At 39.6% G+C, this 20,057-nt stretch overlaps 2 protein-coding genes across 2 annotated transcripts in view; one reads left to right on the top strand and one right to left on the bottom strand.

Annotated features, from left to right (window-relative positions):
* Window positions 1–8,733, top strand: part of arhgap17a (Rho GTPase activating protein 17a) — a 42,114-nt gene extending 33,381 nt beyond the window's left edge. The window contains 8 exon segments of the mRNA XM_055150047.1: window positions 316–407; window positions 1,704–1,851; window positions 2,623–2,880; window positions 3,805–3,932; window positions 4,802–4,870; window positions 4,873–5,019; window positions 5,022–5,342; window positions 6,394–8,733. Of these exon segments, the coding sequence (XP_055006022.1) occupies window positions 316–407; window positions 1,704–1,851; window positions 2,623–2,880; window positions 3,805–3,932; window positions 4,802–4,870; window positions 4,873–5,019; window positions 5,022–5,342; window positions 6,394–6,518 (1,288 nt within the window). The 3' untranslated portion in view covers window positions 6,519–8,733.
* A 7,688-nt stretch (window positions 8,734–16,421) lies between these two features.
* Window positions 16,422–20,057, bottom strand: part of grid2ipb (glutamate receptor, ionotropic, delta 2 (Grid2) interacting protein, b) — a 47,040-nt gene continuing 43,404 nt past the window's right edge. The window contains 4 exon segments of the mRNA XM_055150255.1: window positions 16,422–17,876; window positions 18,196–18,360; window positions 18,463–18,581; window positions 19,851–19,980. Of these exon segments, the coding sequence (XP_055006230.1) occupies window positions 17,805–17,876; window positions 18,196–18,360; window positions 18,463–18,581; window positions 19,851–19,980 (486 nt within the window). The 3' untranslated portion in view covers window positions 16,422–17,804.

Genomic DNA, 20,057 nt, shown 5'->3' on the forward strand with positions numbered 1-20,057 from the left:
GTGCATTTTTGATTCAATACGATTCAGTAAAAAACAAAGAAATATGAAATACCAATTTTAATAATCAAAACAGTGGATATGTCAAAAGTATTGTATAAATAAGTTTTCTTCCTCTAAACAACCAACAAAATCGTAGTTGTCACAAAATAATGTATTGAAATAAGACCAAAAAATAGTCTTGACAGTAAAATCAATACAGCAGCTCATGATATGATACAGTATATTCAAATTAAACAATGTGATATTTAGATATTTTTGCACGTCCCTATACATCATTAACATCTTATAACGTTATCACATTGTTGGTTCACACAGGACCTTGGCTGAGATGGCTGCTGCTACCTCTGTGCACGTGGTGGCCATCGTGGAGCCCATCATCCTGCACGCAGACTGGTTCTTCCCAGAGGGTACGTCCCTGCTCACCTCAACAACATCCGCCTAATCTCCAAATCTTATCTCTGCTCGTCAAATCCACACCAGAAACACACAGAACTCCTCTGTGGGAAAATCCTGTAGAATGAATGGACATATGGGCTTATTTTTGAACACTGAATGAGAGCATCTGTCTAGACTTGATGTGTTGCCATCTCTTTGTTCTGGTCTCGCCAAACATGTGTAACTGCTTGTTCAGCGGTAACATCTGTCTCAATTTAGTCATCAAATCTGCTCTTTTGTTTGGGCTACACATTACGGCAACAGTTTAAATGGTTCTCTATTGGAAACACGGAATGAAAAATTGCATCGATATACATAGATTAAAGGGGACATCTTGTGCAAAATTTTTGGGGGCTTTAAAGAGAGGGTATTACACTTTGGCTATTAATTGCTAACACATAATATGCGTAGATCACAATGTTACCTTTTATTGTCTTGAAAACGATATATTCACGGAAAACAATATATTAACAAGTTTAACTATTGTATTTGATGCTCTGAGTCGTCCTTTGTTCCCCACACATGGACGACCTAGGCTTGTGGGCTGAGCATTGGACAGAATTGTACTGCTAACTGTCAAATAGGGCTCTGGAGAGATTACTCAAGCATACATAGATGACATTTAAAACCTCTTCAGGCATGTTTGTGATTAGGGAACAACATTATAACATGGTGGAAGGCTCCAAAAAGTAGTATTTGCATAATACCTTTAATCATGTTATAATGGCATTCTTTCATCATTAGCTTGCCCAAAGTTGTTTTTTGCTTGATTCATACATGTTTGTTTGTTTACATATAATCCTGAAATTTCCTGCATTTTGAGGCCTGTATGCTCAAAAAATTTCAATTTTCACGTACACCTTGTCTCCACCCACTGCTCCATACTTACTGGTAATTGTTCATGTGCAGGGTTCAAAAATGTCCATCCATCCATTTTCTTCCACTTATCTGGGGCCAGGTCACAGGGGCAGCAGTCTAACCAGAGACTCCCAGACTTCCTTCACCCTGGACACTTCCTCCCGCCCCTCCGGGAGGAGGAGGAAAAATGTCCTTTAGCCATTTTTCAACAATAAAAAGTTGTGAACAGAAAGTCACTGGACCCATTTTATCTCAATATTATGTTTTACAATGAACAAAATGTATAATAATTTACTTATGTTATAGTTTAATACCAATTACCTGAAAAAACATGATACATCTTCATTACTATTCCACATTTAAATGTTGACTGAGACTATTCTATTTGTTTCTGTGTCTCCTCTTCACAGATGTGGAGTTTAATGTATCTGGCATGTTTGCGATGCCCACCCCTGCGTCCAACCACAACAACCACTTGGAGTATGAGAGTGGAACCATCGAGAGGAAGAGGCCCGTGAGCATGGTGGGACCAGAGAATGATGCTGCACGCAAAGACAAGTGAGAGCCCCTCCCTCCTGTTGTCTAGAAACTGCTCTTTACTATTCCTATTCCTGTGCTTACTACTGATCTAGAAAACTACTGAGGTGATTTTGCTTTCAAAGGAGGCATTGGAGTATCTGGTTATAACATTAAACATTTAGATTTCACAAAATTGTTAATTTAATATTTTTGGCTCATTGTAGTTTTCATATTTTTGCTGACTAAAACTAAATTTAAAAAGTAATCATAACTAAACTAAATGTAATTAAAAGTATGATTAAAAGTAGATTTTTTATCAAATAATAAAAACTAAACCTAAATGAATGAATCCCGGTTCCACTTCTCAATCCCAGAGCCTAAAACTAGACCATAAACAAACTCACCACCCTGAGAACACGTCTGGACATGTCCCATGAAGCAATGCAATACAATTTATCATGGTTAAATAAAAATATACTTTAACATTTTTGTAGAGTTTAACAAAAAATAATTAGAATTGAACACATTTTGGGTTATTTTAGTCTTTATTAAATGACAACTAAATTAACATTTCTTGTCAAAGAATAAATTTTTTTCTTTTGCTTTGTATCCTACCTGGATGATGGATGAAAATAAATACATTTTAAGAACATGTAATTGTACAATAGCAATAGAAAAGAGCTTGCTGATAATCCCATGCCTCCTCCTGTTTGACTTGCTCTGGTGATTCTGGTGGCGGGTCTGATCACGTTCTAATCACTGCTGGTGTCCTCTGTCTCTCTGTGTGTGTCTGCTCTGCTCCTGCTGTAGCCCTCCCAAGCACTCGGAGCACACGCTGCGTAGAGCCAGTAACACCATAGGTAGAAAGCAGCACATGTCCCCTGCCTTCCAGCCCCCCCTGCCCCCTGTGGAGCCGGGGGGACAGGGTCAGGGTCAGGGACAGGGGGAGCAGCCATCCCCTCCGCACACGGGGGCCCCGGGTCCCGACTCCCAGCAAAGCCTGGCCCAGAGCCTGGCTGCTCTGGCTGCAGCTCAGCAGCTCCTTGCACAGCACACAGAGGAGCTCAGGTAAGAGGTCTGCTTATGGCTCCTGTCACTGCTCCTGTCACAGTGGTTTTGTTAGGGTTGCACAATTTTGGTAAAAAGATCTAATTATTACAGTTATTGCAATTGTGATTAAATTTGAAAATTATGTTTTAACATCAGGATTTCATTCATTAAAAACATCCATGCAAGAGCAGTGATATCCAAACTATTAATTGCTAAACTAATATAAAAAAACCCATTCTTCCCTCTAAATAGACAGGATATTTTGTTGTGTGTAGTCGACATTCTATTTGGAAATGGCACCAATTCAAATTTCCAGTTCAGTCAGATTGTGATATATTGTACAGTCCTAGTTCATGTCCCAATGAGGTTAGTGCTTCTTCCACCAGCGCCCACAGCTCACAGCTCTGTAGACCATAGACTGTATACAGAGATATATACAGTCTATGCTGTAGACGATGTGTGTCCCCTGAACAATACAGTGTTCTTCAGCTCCAGTCTGAGGCCTTTCCTCAGCTCCTTTGCCCCATCTTTTTGTTTTCAAAGTAATGTCACGCAGTGTGAAGCCTAAACTGCTTGGTTACATACCATTATGTATTCTTTTGATTGAACTGCTTTCTGAATACCACCAAATGAAAGAGTAACTACATAAATAGAATTATTCATAATGGGTTTTCTGGATTTTACTGCTATTTATTTATTTTCATTGTATTCAGTGTATTCAAGTATATACTTCCCATCAGTGTGCACATCACTGTTAGAGTCATTCTTGTGTGTAGTGCACAGACTGTATCCTCACATGAGTCACTCGAGGCCATTTCTGCTGAATCTGATCTTAACTGCACTCACACTTTCGATCTGAGGAGCACCAGGCCACATTCAGGGCAATGTTTACTTGTAAAATGTGCTGAAAGTGAAAAGGATTCTTGTTCTTCTCTTGTGTAGTAACCCCAAGCAGCGCGAGACCACACTGCAGAGGAACGGCTCTGACAGAAGCTCTGACCGAGGCTCTGACAGAGGAGGGACACCCGGGGCCGGACCCACGGGACCCAGCCCACACATGATACGCAGAGGTACGGCAGCTCAACAATCACTGCACAACATCACAAGACATTACTACAGTCATTTAGAGTTGGATTTATTATTTAGATCAGTTTTTAAAAGGCACTGTGCCAGATTTTTACTGTCAAAAAAAATTTGAAAAAAAAAAAAAAAAGCCATCTAAAAACATTCCAAGCATAGTAATTATTTGCCATGATGTGTTTATAAGCAGTCACACATCTTTCACAATAATGCTAACAACAACTAGCATGCCAACAGCGCACCAGCATTACTTCCCTGTTCATAGACAATAAAAATGTTCATAATTGGATGCAAACACCACACACCAATCTTGTTTTGGCTTTAAAGTGCTCTTTGTACAATATAGTTGCACAGTGACAAGACAAATTTTACTCAGTTACAGGGAAAAAAATTGGCTGCTGCCCATAGACTGCAGTAGAAGTAGACTAAGTGAATGTGATATGACGCATAGTGCAACCAAATGTAGCTCATCTAAGATAAGTTATAGAGACTAATCTGCAACCAGATTTGGAATTCTGAGCACAAAAACAAAGATCTAATTAGGAGGGAGGCTGTTGAAGATACATACCCACTTCCGCTCACTTAGCTGTTTGAAAGTGGGTGGGTGCTTTGCAATGAGGCTCTCAGTCAACCTGTTGCTAATGCCAGTTGGAGTGACCTTGGTTACGGACAGCGCATTACTAGGACCATTTTAAGTTTAAAATGACGAGCCTTAAAGCTGCAGTTACAGTTTGGACGGTTACAGCTAATGTGTTAGCTATGTCCCCTTACAGTCTAGTACAGCCCTTTTAAAGCATTTATAGCCAGTGAGAAGATAACATTGTGGTTTTAAACTCAAAACTCAACTCAAATTTTTCAGGTACCAAGAAGCAGGCGCCCGCTCCTCCCAAACCCACCAACCCTCCCCCCAGCCAGCCTTGTGCCTCCTCAAGCCCCGCCCCCCACCTTCAGGCCCCACCCAATCCACGAGCTCCAGCAGCCGCCCCCAATCCGGCCACTCCCCCACATCACCTAGCCCCTCCCCTTCCTCTTCCCAGCCCAACGCAACCCCGCGACGCCACTCCAACAACCAACCCCCCTCCAGGCACCCAGCCACCCTCCACCCGAACCCCCCACACAGTCCACCAGCCCCACCCTCGCCCCCGCTGCCACACCCGACCAGCCCAGCACCGAGGCTTCACCACCGGACACCCCCAGCCCTCCGGACTCCCCTCCACCACCAACATCCACCCAGGACGCCTCTGCTCCCTCCACCCCCTCAACCGGCTCCCTGCCCCGCCCCAGACCAGTGCCGAGGCCCAGGAACAGGCCCACCGTGCCCCCGCCCCCACAGCCCCAGAGCACCTCAGGAGTACCCGCCGACGCCAACGGGATCTGCGCCTCCGCCTACAAAGTCATGGGTAAGCTCCGCCCCCTCCTCCTGACCGTGTTGCATGTGACCGTTCTGATGGCGGCATGCTTTCTAACAGTAATCTAACAGTCTGTGCTTTATAACCTCCACAGATTAAAGAGGCTCTAGTCTCAGGTTTGTCCTAATCCACACTTTCTGCTTGCTCCTCCGCTTCTTACTCTATCTTTTACTGTAGTCTGCCATCATATTTAAGTTACTATTTACTTAAAAATAAGAATTTAAATGTGTACTATGTAACTTTTCTGTTGAGGAAAAGCTTGTCTCCATGCAGATGTTATTATTTGGTGGGATAGTACCTGTGGCAAATATGTGTCAAAGGTTCACATCAGTTAAGTGACAGTTTATGGAGAAAAAGTTGAAAAGAAAAGAACAAAAATACAAGAAGTAGCGATTACCTACTAGTAAAATACAACATGTGAAGTAGTTAAAGTAGTAGTAAAAGTATGCTACTGAGAAATCCCCTCACGTGTGTCCTCTATGTCTAGGACACATCAAAGAACAGGTGTATAATCCTGTTTTAAAATAATGCCTGGATGGATGTCTGAAATGATACAGTAGTGATACAGCAGTTTAGAGCTGCTCTAATGCTTCCTCTTCACATTTCCCTTTCTCTGCTGCAGCTTGAAGCTTGAGTGTTCTGTAGTGTCTGGGAAAACAGTGCCTCTTGCTGTTCATCACTGTCATAGCATTTTCATTGCTTTTTCACTTTTCAGTTGCAGTTTTTTGTTTTTTGGTTGATATTGGGAGATTTAATTTTATAGGACTGTTCCTCACTGTCATTTTTTAAAAGAAATGTAATCAAATGTGTATATATAGATAAGAAAATACCACTATAAAAGTACATTTTGTATTACATTTTGCAAAATCTACACGAAATGTATAACTTCATAAGAGGAAAGATGGGTAATTAACTTTACATCAATTCTAACAAGACAAATATAGGTGCAGTCATATGCCCGAGCAGTGCATAAAATAAGTACTTATAGTAGGTGTTTGTAATAATAAGAGTACCTCTAAAATCCTCCTTTATTCTATTCTAGACCCTGCACTGTCCTTCAAAGGCCTGAGTCGAGTCTTTGTCCCGGACTTGGGCGACCCGTCGGCTCCGCCCCCCTCGCTGTCGCTAAGAGACTGTGAACTGGACACCGAGAGCACTGTGCTTTAACCACAACGCACCTGTCTCCTCCTCCACCTGTCATCTGCCATTTTGTCCACTACCTTCTTCACACAACTCACCTCTGCTGCTCCTCTCAACTGTTCAATTTAACCACAAAATTCTAACTTGCGTATAGTCCGTAATTTCCACGAACGCATATCAAAATATTACCTACACCATACGTACATTTATTCATAGTCTAGTTACAGCTACTCAACTACACAACTTAAAGAGGGGGTATTACGCAAAAAATTGTAGCTTTTTACAATATTATTACATTGATTTTACATGTCATCCATGCTTGTTTCAGTAATTTAGCGATCTCTCCTGGGCCGTGTTTAACCCCTGCTTGCGGTTAGCTGTAAGATTCTCTGCAGTGGTCAGCCCACAAGCCTGTGTCCTTCATGCTTTCACACAATTCACCATAAATATACAAAAGCATGATACAGAACTATACACAACAACCTGACAAACCTGATGTCATGTGCAGTAGTTTCTTTAGCAGGATGCACACTGATTGTAATGGGAGAGCACTCCGAAGTGGGAGTGACTTAGTGCAGAGAGCAAAGGGAGGGGAGGAGTGAAATTTATAAAACATGTTAACATGTTGTTTTCAGCAAATATAGCATTTTCAAATGATAAAAGGTAACATGGTGATCTAAAGATGTTATGTGTTAACAGTTAATATGCCATAGAAGTAAAATACCCCCTCTTTAACTACACACTACCAACTGGACAAAAATGGCCAAGAAACAGTCCTTGACAATCATGCCGAAAATTACAAAAAAAAAAAAAAACTTGGGACATTGTGGTTGTATTTTATGTTTTTCTGCATTTTCAAAGGCCTTAAGAACAAAAAATAATTTAACTTCATAATGTGGGATAAAAGGTGAACTTGTCAAACCAAATGATTTCACGTGTCGCTGGTGACTGCAGGTATCCGGTCGTCTCCAACACTTTTCATTTTGTATGTTTAAAAAAAAATCTCTTTCTTTCTTTCTGTTGTATTTATTTATCAAAGAAAAGACATTCCCTGTGGCTTGACATAATTAAAAATGCAGTGCTTAAAGGCCTATATTGCACTATTTTCTGATCTATGTTATACTGTTGTTTCCTCATCAGTAATAGACGTGGAGGTGTGTATTGTTTCATTCACACGTTTAACATACAAACCCTGCATATTTAGGCTGGGTTCATCTCTCAAGCACAAAACACTCTGCTCCACCTTATTATGTCATGTGGTAATACAGGAATTGCTCCACTGTGTTTTTAATGTCCATACACATTCACTAGAATCATTTGGATGATTTGGATTTACCAATCTCTATTGTAGAGGGTAAAAGGTAGCTGTTAATTTGAAAACTATCACTTCATGACATCACAAAGCAGAACAGAGCATTTTGAGCTTTAGAGATGTAGACCAACTAATAATAACAAATTACTCAAACATGTATGAATGAAACAAAACACAACTGGGTATGTTTTCAATGAGGTAACAACATTATAATATGCCTTAGAGCTCACAAGAATCCATTTTGGTGTAATATAGGACCTTTAATTGTAAATCATGCCTTAATAGACTTTACTGTAAGCTCAGAAACAGTGTTGCTTATGTTTTCAGGGAAGGAGATTCATGTGTATTTAAAATGGACTTGTTCTGAGTTGCAGGGTTTATCCAGCCTAAGGAAAAATAAAGTCAGTATTTGGTCAAAGGGCCCTGTGTGAGTGAATGTAGTGATGACCTGGACACTGATGATGCACTTAAGAGCTGGTCCCACTCTGCAACACTTTTCTTTATTTAGACATTTTCAGTTGAGTCTTTCGCGCTGAGCTGAGGCCATGTCTGTGCCTCAGTAGTGACGTGCACATAGACTATGACAGGTCAATGGTGTAATTTCTTTGTAGCTTCAGATACAAGGCAGAGTTCAGGTTCCAGTACATGTCCTTATATGGTACTAATGAACTGAAATTGAAGAGAAATTGAGCATTAATTATAACTCCCTTCTTTATATGGTAGTTCCTGTACCTAGAGGCCTTATTCCCTTGTAAAGAGAGCTTGGTTTGTCGAGACTCTTCAAAATGAACAAATGCCATTAAAGTGAAATGCTGCAAGCTCTGTGCTTTTGTATGTATGCTGTATGTGAGCGCAAACAAGAATAAAACATGTCATATGGATGCTTGGTTATATTCCTTTTCCAAAGAAAATAAAGACTATACTGTATAACATTGTTCCGTGACTTCTTTCTAAAATGCAAAGGGTTTAATAAAAAAAAAAAACATAAAAAAATCCCAAAAAACAATGCATTTAATGTGTTACATTTTGAATGTTTTGAAGCTATTATTTGTAATTAAACTAGCTGACCCACCCCTGCTGTGCTCACATATCACCAGTAACTGCTGTCAGGTGAGGGGTTCTACCGTCCACTGGTGAAAAAAAATCTAACAAACGTATGGATGGTACCTTTAAGTGTTTCATTCTATAGTTTACCCAAACTCACTGCCTTCAACATACTAACAGACACATCCATTCAGTCTAGGTAATGTAGCTGAGGTGTCTTGCACAAGACACAAACAGTTTTTTGCCACTGGCGCCCCACTGTGGCACCTGATATTCCAAGCAGTGTTCCATCCAAGTACTAAACAGGGCAGACCTGCTTAGCTTCCGAGACGTGATGAGATCTGACGAGATCAGGCTTTGACAAGGAGGTCTGTTTAATAAAAAAACATTGTTAATTGAATTAAAGGGACACGCTGGATTTGTCTTACTATTTACTATAAACATTCTGTCTATTCAATGCACAATCAAAATAGATAAACTACTTAGGCACTGCTCTAACCACTGTGCCACTGCAGTGCTCGGTAAATAAGTGTGATTATTTTGACTGAGTGTGGAGAGAGAGGAGAGTGAGGAGAGTGAGCGTTCACTCCTGCTGCCTCATTAAACACAACTGCTATCTGTTATTAATTACAAGACAAAACATAATGTGCAACTGGGAGTCTGTACATTGTCTCCAGTAAAGGTTCTCCTATATTACATAGAATGGATGTGAGCTTTATGTCATGTTATAATGTTGTTTCCTCATCAGAATCATACCTGGAGTTGTGTTTTGTTTCATTCATACAAGTTTTGGTAGTATTGTGTTATTAGACAGGCATTCCAGTGTTTTTCAGAACAACGACCTGCAGTGAAGCTTGAGCTGTAGGACAATAGAGTGACCAGATTTTCTAAATCAAACAGGGTAAATAGGGACATCTGGTCACCAAGTGGACATACTCAAACCTCTGCTGCACTCCGGACACTCTGGTTTTGTCTGATGTTCTGATGTGACAGAAGCCCCCTCCTGTCAAAACTTCTCCCTGACTGTTCAGTCAGGGCACACAGGAGGGCTTGAGCAGGAGACTGAATGACTTGTGCTTGTGCATAGCTTAGTTTAGTTGGTTTATTTAATAGGCAGGGACAGTGCACAATATACATTAACCTTAAAAAAGAGAGATGCATTGTACTAGGTTGTAGCACCGGTGCTAATTTCCACCTATAGTCCCTGGGCAGGTTGATGTTATAGTTCATAAAAACAAACAAACAAAGAGAATGTCTTTATAATGTCCAGAGCATCATAACAATTCACACCCAGTTCTGTCAGCATCTTAAAAAACATTATCCTTCAATCAAAATCATCATTCAATTCATTCACTCCAGGACATCACACTCTCCCAGACACAGTCAGTGAGTTCTGTTCAGTGAGTTCTGTTCTATATAGTCTCACTGGCAGATCATTTTAAAAGTGAGTAAACAAGGTGGTTATGAAGGTGGTTAAGCATGAAATACATACATCAGTGTCAGGGTGGGGTGTAAAATCTCCAAGGATGAACAGAGAACAATCCTTTATCTCCTGAGACAGGTTCACCAATGGACAGGTACAGGTCCAGTGTTATCTTTCAGGAGGATTGCTGAGGTCCTGAGGTGGGACTGTCGAGACCCACCTTGTGTGTTGTGTGTCCAGCTCAAGAGACAAAGCATCATGGCCTGTATGCTCCATGCGCCTCCACGTCGACCTGTGTGCTGTCCACCAACCTGCACCTGTCCACCAACGCCTCTGATGTCCCCTGTATCCCCAAGCAACAGCCCAGGGACCAACACTGAAACTGTGAATCCTCACATTGCAAACGGAGCCACACACCAGTGGTCTGTTTGTATGAGAGAGAGGGTACTCAATGGTCTATGATAATAACATTATATTACATAGCCTCAGGTAGGCTAGCAAGACATGTCCCAGGTTCCACCAGCACCTTGTTTTACCGTCACTGTTGTTTATGCTCCTGGAATGCTTTGTCATGTCTGAATGTTATGTCAGAATTATCCACTGAGTTTAATAAAAGTTTAATAAAACGAGTTTTTTGTCTGCTTTTCATTTGCATCATCTTAGCGGTCAGTGGACGAACTGACAGAATTACCAAATGTGTGAACAGAAAACTTTAAAACGAATGAGCTAGCTGAATTTAACACTTTATTAGGATGTCCAACAAATTCCTGAAAATTGCAATGTAGTATTGTGGTTTTATTGAGCTATCTTAACATGAGCTATCTTAACATGAGCATGAACTTAAGGTGAAGCAGCTACAATATTTACAACTTAATTTACGTCATAATTGGCTACTGTACTGTACAGTACTGTACTAGCCTAAACGTTCTATGACTATACTGTACATAGTACAAGAAGCCAAGTTTGCTAGTTATTCAATTCAGCACTGATCAGACTGACCAGAGAGACCCTGCACCCCAATTCAGCCTTTATTCCAAAACTGGTTAACACCAGTACCTAAGTGGATGTTGACACTTTTTAGCCTCCTTCCCACACTTCTGCTGAACAGCAGCGTTCACACAGTTTGTGCTCTGTCCGAGCAGCACATGGCATCCTTTATCAACACAGTAACGCTACACAACAGTGATCACAAGGCCCTAAAGGGAAACCTGAACCATTTTCTTAAACACCAAAACGTGAGCAATGCACTGTTCTACACACAACTTATTTTTAAGTGCATTCATGGTGGACAACAAAATGTATTCTATTTATTTGTCTTCTGTTCTGTTGTCTTATGAGATTCAGGAGCAGGACCACATCTCAACACCGTGGTGAAGTTAGTTTTACGTTAGACGTTCGATATTCAGTTACGCATCAACAGCGGAGATGTTCATTGGCTGTGCCCCGCTTGCTCGATCACGGTGCGGGGAGCTGTACACCAAAGCTCCGCTGAGTCCGCGGGTTAGGGACCGTCAATAAATTACCAGTGCATTGAATGGAGTCTGCTAAAATATATATATAAAGAAATAAAAAAGGGATTTATAAAAAAAATAAAATAAAAAAGGGTTTTATGAAACTTGTTATTTTTATGTATTTTGAGAGTTAATTAGTTAATGCATTTTTTCAATATCTTCCAGGTCAATTAATCTAAAAACACCAAACCAAGTTATTATAGTAGTCTTACTCCTCCGGTATCACGCACATTTTGGTTTTCCAAATTAACCCTTTGTGGAATTTTTAGGAATTTTTTTCCTTGAAAATCTGTGATTTTTTTCAATAGCTTCTAAGGTAGATGACCTACCAACTCCAAACCAAGTTATTATAGTAGTCCTACACCTCAGGTATCACGCACACCTTTTGGTTTTCCAAATTAACCCTTTGTGGAATTTTTAGGAATTTTAATCTTGAAAATCTTGATTTTTTTCAATAGCTTCTAAGGTAGATGACCTACCAACTCCAAACCAAGTTATTATAGTAGTCCTACTCCTCAGGTATCACACACACCTTTTGGTTTTCCAAATTAACCCTTTGTGGAATTTTTAGGAATTTTTAATCTTGAAAATCTGTGATTTTTTTTCAATAACTTCTAAGGTAGATGACCTACCAACTCCAAACCAAGTTATTATAGTAGTCCTACTCCTCAGGTATCACGCACACCTTTTGGTTTTCCAAATTAACCCTTTATGGAATTTTTAGGAATTTTTTTCCTTGAAAATCTGTGATTTTTTTCAATAGCTTCTAAGGTAGATGACCTACCAACTCCAAGCCAAGTTATTATAGTAGTCCTACTCCTCAGGTATCACGCACACCATTTAGTTTTCCAATTTAACCCTGTATGGGATTTTTAGGAATTTTTTTCCTTGGAAATCTGTGATTTTTTTTCAGTAGCTTCTAAAGCAGATGACCTACCAACTCCAAACCAACTTACACCTTTTGGTTTTTCCGAATTAACGCTTTGTGAGATTTTTAGAGATTTCTTTCATAGATAAAACAGACATGTTCAAGCTTTTTTTTCTTCCTTTTTTTTACTCTGAAGAAATGATAATCATAACATCAACAAACATTCAGGTCATTTTCACACTGTCCCTACTTAGTTATCAGACGAACTGTTATGTTATGTTAACATAGCAGACACCCATTCAGCCTGCTGTTCTCTATTCTTTTGTAATTACTATAACTTGCCTTTCAAGATGAAATGTCGGTTTCTGATTTTATAGAATAAATTTCCCCCAAATAGTGCATACTTATAGTTCTGTGCGACTTATATGTTTTTTCTTCTGCATTAGGCATTTTTTGGCTGGTGCGACTTATACTCTGGAGTGACTTATAGTCCGAAAAATACGGTAAACAGAATTACATGTAGTGCCACTGGGATCGCCTCAGACAGCGCGTTAGTATGTATCAACATCTCCTCAGTCACAGACAACACATTTCCATGGGACGTCTTTTGCTCTTATTATGTCCGTCCGACACATCCCCACACACTCTCCGTGGAACCAGCAATCGCAATCATCACACTGGATCTGTCATTAGGAACAAAAAAAAAAGTAACAATGTGCTGTATTGTCCTTACTATAAGGCTTTTGTTATGTAAGCTGTAATAAATGATTCTCACCCAACCTGCAGGACACCGACCAGGACATTTTGGTGCTTTCTTTCGTGCACACATCACACAATGTGTGTTTGTATCAAAGACTAAAAAAAGATAAATTTTTATCATTAGTTCACAAACTCTACAGCTAACCAGTCCAACAAGGTTTGTTTTTCCATAAATGTATTTTATTAGATTCTTTTTTCAGACCAGGAGTTTGTTTTCATACATGACAGTTTAAATCAGCTGACTGGACATGTCACAGCAACATTACATGACCGCTCTGAAGAAGACCGCTAGTGAACAGTCTAAACTGTCAGGTATGAAAACAAACTCTTGGTCTGAATAAAGAACCCAATAAAATACATTTATGGAAAAACAAACCTTGTTGGACTACTATAATAACTTGGTTTGGAGTTGGTAGGTCATCTACCTTAGAAGCTATTGAAAAAAATCACAGATTTTCAAGATTAAAAATTCCAAAAAATTCCATAAAGGGTTAATTTGGAAAACCAAAAGGTGTGCGTGATACCTGAGGAGTAGGACTACTATAATAACTTGGTTTGGAGTTGGTAGGTCATCTGCCTTAGAAGCTATTGAAAAAAATCACAGATTTTCAAGATTAAAAATTCCAAAAAATTCCATAAAGGGTTAATTTGGAAAACCAAAAGGTGTGCGTGATACCTGAGGAGTAGGACTACTATAATAACTTGGTTTGGAGTTGGTAGGTCATCTACCTTAGAAGCTATTGAAAAAAATCACAGATTTTCAAGGGAAAAAAATCCTAAAAATTCCACAAAGGGTTAATTTGGAAAACCAAAATGTGTGCGTGATACCGGAGGAGTAAGACTACTATAATAACTTGGTTTGGTGTTTTTAGATTAATTGACCTGGAAGATATTGAAAAAAATGCATTAACTAATTAACTCTCAAAATACATAAAAATAACAAATGTTTCATAAAACCCTTTTTTTTTTTTTTTTATAAATCCCTTTTTTATTTCTTTATATATATATTTTAGCAGACTCCATTCAATGCACTGGTAATTTATTGACGGTCCCTAACCCGCGGACTCAGCGGAGCTTTGGTGTACAGCTCCCCGCACCGTGATCGAGCAAGCGGGGCACAGCCAATGAACATCTCCGCTGTTGATGCGTAACTGAATATCGAACGTCTAACGTAAAACTAACTTCACCACGGTTCTCCTCTCCAGCGAACCACAGCTTAATTAGTTAGGAGTTTTACTTTTACTTTTTACTCTTTAAGTAACAAGTCCTTTAATACTTTTACCTAGTACCTTTTTCATGTGATAAGCTACTTTTATTTTTACTTTATTTTATTTTTATTTATTTTGGTCAGGTATCTTTACTTTTACTTATGTAACAAAATTGAGCATTTCCACCACTTGATCAAAACATGACCGAGCGTATTGTAAAGGGAGGAAGGCAACTCAAAGTATTCCAACATAACATGCACTTCAGAATAAAACCATGAAACTATGCCATATTACATAACCTTAAGCAAAAGACAGAGGCCAGCTTTAACGCAAAAGTCTGCACACACGGATCTTTTTTTGTGTGTCTACAACAGGGGTCTCCAACTGGTAGCTCCCGATCTATCAGTTGGAGATTTCTGAATTAATAACTAAAATCTGATGAATTACCACTGTGTCATTTTGTTGCCTAACATGTGCACTAATAATATAATATGGATAAATGGATAATGGTTTATGTTTAACAGGTATCTAACTGTACCCCGTCAAAAGCACACCATAGCTCTTCTTGTTTCTCAGTTTCTTGCGGCCGCTAAAATGAGTAGCTCTCTGGGCGCACGCACGCTCGTGTCCCAGCGTGTATCACAGGCATTATATATATACAGTCTATGATCACACGGCTGGTTCAACTTTTAAAAACATCGTACCTGTGCGTCCACCTCACGTCAGCACGATGCTCCTCCCCGTGTATTGCGCGCTGATTAGAAGGGCTAATCCAAATGTATGTTAAAGTGCTGGCACAAAGCAGGCGTACAGCACAGAGCAGGTCTACAGCCCAGAGCAGGTCTACAGCACAGAGCAGGCCTACAGCAGAGCAGCCTACAGCACAGAGCAGGCCTACAGCACAGAGCAGGCCTACAGCACAGAGCAGGCCTACAGCACAGAGCAGGCCTACAGTGACATGTGGTTGAAGTTTGCCTAATAAAAGTGCACAAATGCCTTTGCGTTTGTCACGACGTGCGTTAATGTGCAGACTTCTAAATATCACCGCAAAACCAGTAAGATAATATAACTCCAGTTAGGAACTTGAAAAAACAGGTTTAAAAATCCCACCCACTTTATTCACAGTTTTCTATGAAGTGCTAGTGGAAGTTGGCTTAAAGAAGGGGTTCTCAAACTGTGGGTGAGGGTCCAAAAAGGTATGGAAACTCTTATTTTAATCTTAGATTAACATTTATCAGAAAAAACGAGTTGGATTTATAAAAACATTGAGATATATGCTAAAATAACTGTAAAATACAAATAAATGTCAAAAATTACAAAGATGGTCTTGATTTGGTCTCAGTGGGCTGTGATCTCCGTTTTGTCTCGTTGTCTTGGTCTTGTCCTGGCCTCAGGACCCTATGGTCTCGGACAAGCCTTGGTCTCCATTAATGCAGTCTTAACTACAACACTCAGTCTACATCACCAAAGCTGTCCTTTAGTTCAGTAGATTGGCAAGGCTGAAATCATCCAAATTATTCTGTTGAATGTATATGGAGATTAAAAACACAGTGGTGCACTTCCTGTATTACTACATCATAAGGTGGAACACTGCCTAAATATGCAGGATTTGTGTGTTAAACAAGTAACATAAATCAAACAGAACATAGGTATGTTTGTGATGAGGAAACAACAATATGAGAGAGATCAGAAAATGGCATAATATGGTCCTTTAAGATACACTGCATAAACAGAAAAAAATCATTAGCAGACATGTTAATTTTACAAGCACGTTTATAGATTCAAAACATAAATTCAGTGCATTTGACCCAAACCTGAAATAAACCAGCACAAATAAGGGAGACGTAAATAGGAAATAAACATATATAAAACAGTTATAAAAGGGGCAATAAATAAACCTAACTAGACTAACAGATTTCATTCATAACATAGGAGAAATAGAAATGCTACTAGCTGCACACGTTAACACTGTAACTTGCACCAACATGCAGAGAGTTGGACAAAATAATAGGAACACTGTAGTCACCTCACTGCCCTTGCAAGCTTCACTATAGCTGTGCAAAATGAACAATACATAATTATGTCATCCTCAAACAATGGCAAAAAAAATAATAATAATCTTGATACAATATATTACATAAACAATGAGCAGTGCATAGCCAGCTGTCAGTGTTACAGTCTTCAAATACAACACGGCTACGGAGACACTTGGAATGAGTCATGAGATCACCATGGCGACCGGAGAAGCAGGAAATATCCATGTACAGAAGTCCTATGGAGAGTACGTGCGCTCCTCACTCACCGCGGGCCGCCCACCTGCTTTAAGAACACTCGAGAAGTATTACGGGACAAAGTGCAGACTATTAACGCCTCTTTGCCAGCGACGGATAGTGTAGCCTTTAACGTGTTAGTCAACAAAGCAGGACGCTAGCTGTCACAAAGGATTCTCTATTCCTCACACCTCTCAGATTTATCTTCCTTTTCTGATGCGTCGGTGCAGTCCGATGTACTGTCAAATCAAATGAGCAAAGCTGTTTTATTATGGGATTCTGTGAAAATTAATTTGGACTATTTTCAAACAGAAGAAAAAAAGAGATGGAATTAACATAAAAATCAGTCCAGTTAACAATTGCCAGTCGAAATTAGTTTTAGAAATCAGAAATCACAGTCAATATTTTGGTCTGGTATTTGGAATTACACCAAAATTTGCAACGTAATTAACTTAGAGTAGACTTCTCTTGACATATTATAAAGCAAAAATAGCTAGCTAGATTTTCTTTTGCCAAAATCTCACCTTTGTTAATCGATTTCTGTTTCCAAAATGTTCAAATATATCTCAGCTTATTTTAAACCTATCATTTCTATCAATTCTTCACATGTTCCGATGGCAGTGACAGCACCAGTGTTACAAGCCCAATGTAAACACTAAACTACACTCCTGGCAGCATCGATTCACGTCACCATTCTTTACATAGACATAGAATTTAATAGAAAATAGAAACTTTACATAATAGTCGTATGATAATAATAACCACAGCTAATATGCTAGACTTCTTGTGTGTCGAGTTGGTTCCTGCTTCAGTTCCTGGTTCTGGCTCTGTGTGTGGTGGGTTCAGTGGTTCTGGACCGTGTTGACTGTCTCTGTGGGTTGTTGGCACTTTGGTTTTATGAGAGCAGATGTTTCTCTTCTACCAGGCCAGAGGTGAGGAGAGACGGGGGCTTCTGGGGTTTTCGGGGCTCTGGGTCTCTGTTAGCGCTCTCTGTAAATACAAGAAAATGTCACTGATGTGTCATTATTTTTGTAAAGACTTTATAGGTTTGGGCTGTGTGTGCTGTTGAATTTGGAAATGTACATAAAGAGTGTAGCCCTCAAAATAAACACATTTTGGTGGAGTTTTTTTTTCAGTGATAGGAGTTTGTTTATGATCAAAACTTTTTTTTTTTATTTCACACTCAATACACATTTTGAACTCAACATCAGATCATACCACCCCATCCACACTTTTATTTCTCAACCCTCACAATACCACATTACGCCAGTGCCGCTAACTATTTAAGAGCATAAAACCTCTGTCTGACCTCAAACTTGGAGATGAAGTCGGCGAAGATGCCAAAGAAGCTCTCGGTGCTGGTGGTCTTGCTGTCCTCTCCGAAATACGATACCACTTTGGCAAACTCCTCCATGGCTCTGCTCTGGAGGGACTCAAGGGACTGGATGGATGGATGGCTGTTCTCCAGGAAGCTCTATGGGAACACAATGGGGAGGTGAGTGAGAAGAAATTGACTCGAGTACACATTTTCAGTGCTCTTTCCATCATTAATGTACATAACTGCTGCGTTACATACGCTCATGACAGAGGAGAACTTGTCCTCGGGGGTGGGGGGCAGTTTGACACAGGCCGCTCTGATGTCCTGGACGGTGCTCTGGAGGTCACTCAGCTCTGTGGTGATTATCCTCTGGTTCACTGCAGAGGATACACACAAACACACACGAAGCTGTTAAAGAAGTGAGCAAAGTACCTTTGCAATGTATAGCAAAAGTAATATACTTTCTCATATACATGAGAAAATATAAGAAAATTTGGTAATAAATAATACATTAAGAAATGTCTAATGTTTTATTTCATTCCAAAGAATCATTCAGCCTTCTGGTGGTCAGTAGTAATTCATAGAACCAAAGATACAGTCATAACTTTCCATTTATGATATGTTAACCTAAACCAGGGGTCTCTAACTTGTAGCTCGGGAGCTACCAGTAGCTCTCCACTCCCTTACAAGTAGCTCGCCAAAGGAGTTCTGAATTATACATACAGTAATTAAAAACACAAATTTGATTATTTACCACTGTAAATGTGTTATTTTGAACTTTGTGCACAGATAAATGGATATAGTTTAATGTTTTATATCCAACTGTACAACATCTAGGGCTTGCCCTCTTATATTGACTCAATTGCAACCACTAAAATGAGTGGCTCTCTGACATTTTCATTTTGTAAACATAGCTGACCAGACGCAAAAGGTTGGAGATCCCTGGCATACACTGTATATATAAATGTTATTGCTAACATGCTAGCCGCTGTGTTCCAAATAGGGAGTTTGCATGCGGGCGCTTCTGACTCCTACTGACCCTGACTCCCATTGACTTACACTGGAATATTGTGGCCCCACTCTCTATTACTGATACTGTGAGCCTCATCATTCTGGTCTTAAAATGTTTGTAGTATCCTGCTCTACATGATCCTGGTGATTTTATTTCCTATTTTGTCCATTTAAAAAATCATATTCATAACCGCTAGCTTCATTTGAGCTTCATTTGGGTGGAGCCAAATGTTATGAGTGATGTCACACTCACTTAGTCCACTTCTTTATACAGTCTATGTATGTTAGTACCTAAAAAAAATAATTTAATCTAAATTCTAAATTTAATTAGATAAAACAAAAAACGCTGAATCCTGCCAACTGGACAAAGGGAAGGGAGGTGCTAACTACACTCAAACTAACACACCCTAGTTGTATACAATAATGACTCTTTGTTATTAGTAAGATAAATAAAAATACTTTTGGTCCATAAGACCTTTTACAATATATCTATACTGGGGCAAAACAATTGTTTTATTACCTACAATATTTAAATAATCTTGCATGCGAAAAATCTGTTTTTGTATTCTCTCTATTCTGTAGTTCATATCTGCTGCCCAGACCCTCCAGACACTCATCCACACATCCACACATACCCTTAGCAGCCAGAGGCACGGTGGTCAGGTCTCTGGAAAAGTTGAGCAGCTCAGGAAAGTGCTGGCACAAGGACTTGGCCAAAATGTGGAGGAAGGTGGATTTCCCATCCACAGTTTTGGTCGTGCTCAGCTGCCAGAGGATAAGGAGGGATTGAGACATCGTTCAAATTAAAACCAAGTCAAATGAAACTTAGAACATGGTCTTAC

This window comes from Boleophthalmus pectinirostris, unplaced genomic scaffold, assembly GCF_026225935.1.
Source record: "Boleophthalmus pectinirostris isolate CB_2022bp ecotype Guang Dong unplaced genomic scaffold, ASM2622593v1 HiC_scaffold_14, whole genome shotgun sequence".
Taxonomy (NCBI): Eukaryota; Metazoa; Chordata; class Actinopteri; order Gobiiformes; family Gobiidae; genus Boleophthalmus; species Boleophthalmus pectinirostris.